At 38.2% G+C, this 4,231-nt stretch overlaps 1 protein-coding gene across 1 annotated transcript in view; it reads left to right on the forward strand.

The window, feature by feature from the left end:
* The window catches only part of unc13d (unc-13 homolog D (C. elegans)), a 31,379-nt gene that overhangs the window by 8,377 nt on the left and 18,771 nt on the right, over window positions 1–4,231 (forward strand). Inside the window, exons 8-12 of the mRNA XM_015395652.1 lie at window positions 1,825–2,005; window positions 2,084–2,128; window positions 2,200–2,271; window positions 2,359–2,428; window positions 2,518–2,622. Coding sequence (XP_015251138.1) covers window positions 1,825–2,005; window positions 2,084–2,128; window positions 2,200–2,271; window positions 2,359–2,428; window positions 2,518–2,622 — 473 coding nt within the window. The remainder of the gene's footprint in view (window positions 1–1,824; window positions 2,006–2,083; window positions 2,129–2,199; window positions 2,272–2,358; window positions 2,429–2,517; window positions 2,623–4,231) is intronic.

Genomic DNA, 4,231 nt, shown 5'->3' on the forward strand with positions numbered 1-4,231 from the left:
GACCTTTAAAGGTCTTGGCCTTGTCTCATTACTCCTTGGTCTTGGTTGGTGTTGTCTTAACTAAAACACTAGCCATGTGTTTAAGCAATGCCATGGCATTATTAAGGGGGTAAAACATGCCAAGAAAAAAATAACCAAAAAACATTGATACCAAGAAATATGCATCACTACTTTCATGTTGTTAACAAATTTGGACCATAATGTCTAAATATTCCAGCCTCAGTTTCTCCCTCTTAGCTAAGAGAAGGTCTTAACTACTCTATGTTTAGGGATTACATTAATCTAGAGATGGTAGCAAAAAAGAGAGATCATATTTCTCCTATTTTAGCTTCATTTTAGACACAGTACAGATTTCAAATCTTCCTTCTCACATGTTTAGATCTAAATAACCATGCTCCATCTTATATCATAGATCTGATCATTCCTTATGTCCCTGATAAGGAATGATCCCTCTGACCACTTCAACCACCGATGGTGGTCGGAGGGACTGGTATAGCCAGTGTATGGCAGCATCTCTGCTGTCTGTGAGCCCCAGGGCAGCTGTGGCTACAGTGTAGTTTGCCACCATCAGTGTCTGTGTGAATGCGTGAAAGGGTGAATAACTGAATGTAGTGTAAAGCGTTTTGGTCAAATCCTCTGAGTTGAAAAAGCGCTATACAAGTACAGGCCATTTACCGTTTACCTAACACAGCCCTTCACTCTCAGTCTGCAGGTTTACTAGTGGTGTCTAGAATTTCAAACGGTAAAATGGGAGGCAGATCTTTCAGTTATCAGGCTTCTCTCCTGTGGAACCAGCTACCAGTGTTAGTCACTGCGTTAGGCACTCTGTCTGCTTTTGTAACATGACTGAATTTTTTAATATTTCATTAAGCTTAAAGTTAGACTATGTCAGTTTATCCTGAACCATCTCTATACTTATGCTGCTATAGGCTGATGGAGGAAAAAGGAACATACTGTATTTTCATCATTCTGCTTAAATCTTTGTTCCCTTTTTCTGCAGTATTTGTTAGTTCAAAATCAAATTTTATGTTCTCTGTACTTGTTCTTGTCAAAGTAGCTTCATCTGGACTGGTGTTCTGTTTAGAGACATCAGTTGACTACTGCCATCAATAACTTCCATTATTATTCATATAGTTGGGCATGTTTTTCAGTGTTTAGTCCTGATTCTCACCTAGACATACCTTAGGGCCCAGCTTTTACTGTGACTAACTGGATTTACTCTCTTTCATCATGTTGACATGAAAACTGGATCATAGCTCATCTGCTTAACTTTTCCTTTCCTTAGCCACCTATGGAGCTGGTTTACTACTACCTTTTTTAACATGGAACGTATTCATGGATCAGTGTTTCTATGTCCCTTTTATGTGTCTTAGTTGTAACAAGTAATTTTCTAAACCCTTTTCAAGTTGTTTTGTCCACATGTGTGTCCTCCAATGGATATTTGCCTAAATTAACTGGATTGTTGTGGTGCCATTGGCCAGTTAGCAAATTTCATTAACAAGTAATTGAACAGGTAGCATGGTAAAATTGCTGCTGAGTTTATAGTCCATCTGATGTTGGAAGCTTCTAGATTAACATAATAGTAGAAAGCCCTCTGTGTTCTCTTGTAGAAACATGGATAACATAAATACTAAGTTAAAAGCATTAACTAATGAAAAGCTTTGTTCATCATATGTTTTGACGACACTGTAGTTTCCTCAGATGCTAAATACCATTTATCAAATTTGAATTTGGAAAGAAAGGTAGTTTTGATGGTTAACTAGTGAATATTTTGCCAATTTAAAAGAATAGATTTGACTGTTTGTTTGTTTTTTATTTTTTTAGGTTTTAGTGATCCTTACTGCCTCCTGATGGTACTGGAAGAGGAGGAGGAGAAAAAAAGCAGCCATTCAAAAGCCAAACCCAGCAAATATGTGATGAAGGGCACCGTATCCCACGAGAAAATCTACCAAACCGATATTAAAAAGCAGACCTTAAACCCCATTTGGAACCAAACCTTCGTACTGTGAGTTAGAATCTGTGACAAGCTTCTAAAGAGGCTTTTAAGATATTTTTTAACTAATCTTTCTTGTTACCTTCTTAGAGAGTTTGGAGATCTGACAAGGGCTAGTTTTCACCTCGAAATGTGGTAAGAAAAGCACAGAAAGCTTCACTTTGGCTGCTTTTATTTAAGGTTCACTTTCTGTTCTTCCGCTGCAGGGACAAAGATGAGGAGGTGTCTCTCACCCAGAAACTGGAGGATATTAAAACTAACTTTAATAGTTTAAGAAGGTATCCAGCTTCCTTTCTATCTTATCTAATGGCTTAAATAACTAAACTGATGAATGTTCCTGCTTTTCTGATTGATTCCCTGCTTAGGATGATCAAGGAGGCCAAAAAGGAGAAAGGCACGGATGACTTTTTAGGAAATATTGTCTTAAGGCTACAGGTGGCAAGAAATCCCACAATTTCCCTATTGTTTTAGCCTAAATATCTGTTCTGTCTAGTCTAAAACCCAACTATTTTACAAAATGACAGGACCTCCACTGCACTGAGGACAACTGGTACAATTTGGAGCCCAGAACGGAGACGTATCCTGACCGCGGCCAGTGTCACCTCTTCCTCAAGTTCATCCACAAAGCTGTAAGTGAATTTCCTCTAAAAGTCATCCTGAACCTCTGTTGGAACTGTAAACAGTGTCTTGCAAAAGTATTTATACACCTTAAACTTTTATACATTTGGTTAAATAACTTATTCTGCCAACCTTAATATATTTAACTGTGTTTTTATAAATATAGCTGCATTAAATTGCACATTATTGTTGGATGAAAGGGAAAAGTGTCTGTGAAACAATTTAACAACTAAATCATAAAAATCTGACTCTGTCCATACAGGGTGATATGTTAATTAGAGAATGCAAAATTTTGTTTCACCCCATTCACACAAATCTGTGTTTGTAGAGTGCATCTCTACCAACTTACACATCTACAGACTGAAATGCTTTCCGTTCATCTAAAAAATTGGAGAAGCTTGATCATATAAAGTGCAGAAAAGCCCCTTTAGATTATACTACAGACATCACAGGATTTGGTCTGGACTTTGTCTAGACCATTCAAGCACAAGTTTGTTGCATGCACCTTTAATTTCTCCCATCTAATAAACTCCAACTATCTAGGGAATGTTGGCCTAGTGGGTTAGATCAGTGCGCTTGTGCTCTGAGAAGGTTGCAAGTACAATGTTCAATCCCCACAGCCTCTGGGTCCCTGAGCAAGACCCTTTACCCCACACTGCTCCCCGGGAGCCACACAACGACAGCCCATTGCTTCCCACGGGAATGGGTTAAATGACTAAAGAGAGAGAATTTTCCCATTTTGGGACAATAAAAGGATTAAGATTACATCTACACTATCCCTCCTATGTGAACTGCATGGTGATTACTCCACTGCATTGCACCATGCAGTGTAATGTGCAATAACAGCTTTGCACCACACATTGTGTGTTTTTTTTATTTTTTATGTAGGCTATAAAGCTCTTAATTATCGGCTGACTCTTCTGTTCAGAGGCTATGAATACTTTTGTCGGGCCATGTATACCTCCATGTTTCCAGAAGCTATAGCTCAACTGGAATGTTGAAAGTAATTAATCAGACTAAGTAGATAAGACTCAAATGAGTCGAGTTGGTGTCGAGATTTTATTGTTTTTGACAACATTTAAATCAAACATTTTTATTTTGATTGAGGGCCCGGTGGTGTCAGTGTACGGCAGCCTCGCTTCTGTCAGTGAGGCCCAGGGCAGCTGTGGCTACAATGTAGTTTGCCACCATTAGTGTGTGTGTGAATGGGTAAATGACTGAATGTAGTGTAAAGCGCTTTGGTCAAGTCTCCTAACTTGAAAATGCGCTATATAAGTACAGGTCATTTACCATTCACAAAACATTTTGATTAATCTGAATTATTTGTGTATTAATTAAGCATTGAACAACTTAGCCACAGTAACGTTCTTGTTCAGATTGTGAGAATAAGTTCCATTTGGCTGACTAGCCCGCGATGGGTGTGGCTAGTTCTGCAACACCATAATCGAGGTAACTGTTGGGTTAAATTGATGCTATTCAAAGAGGATATTTTTAAGCACTTTTATTTTTCTCAAAATAATATACACTGCAATGTGGAGTAATACTTATTACAATAATGGTGCGTTCAGACAAGGCAAGGCAAGGCAAATTTATTTGAATAGCGCAATTCAGTACAAAGAC

The sequence above is a fragment of the Cyprinodon variegatus genome, unplaced genomic scaffold (genome assembly GCF_000732505.1).
Source record: "Cyprinodon variegatus isolate N-32 unplaced genomic scaffold, C_variegatus-1.0 Scaffold26, whole genome shotgun sequence".
Classification (NCBI taxonomy): domain Eukaryota; kingdom Metazoa; phylum Chordata; class Actinopteri; order Cyprinodontiformes; family Cyprinodontidae; genus Cyprinodon; species Cyprinodon variegatus.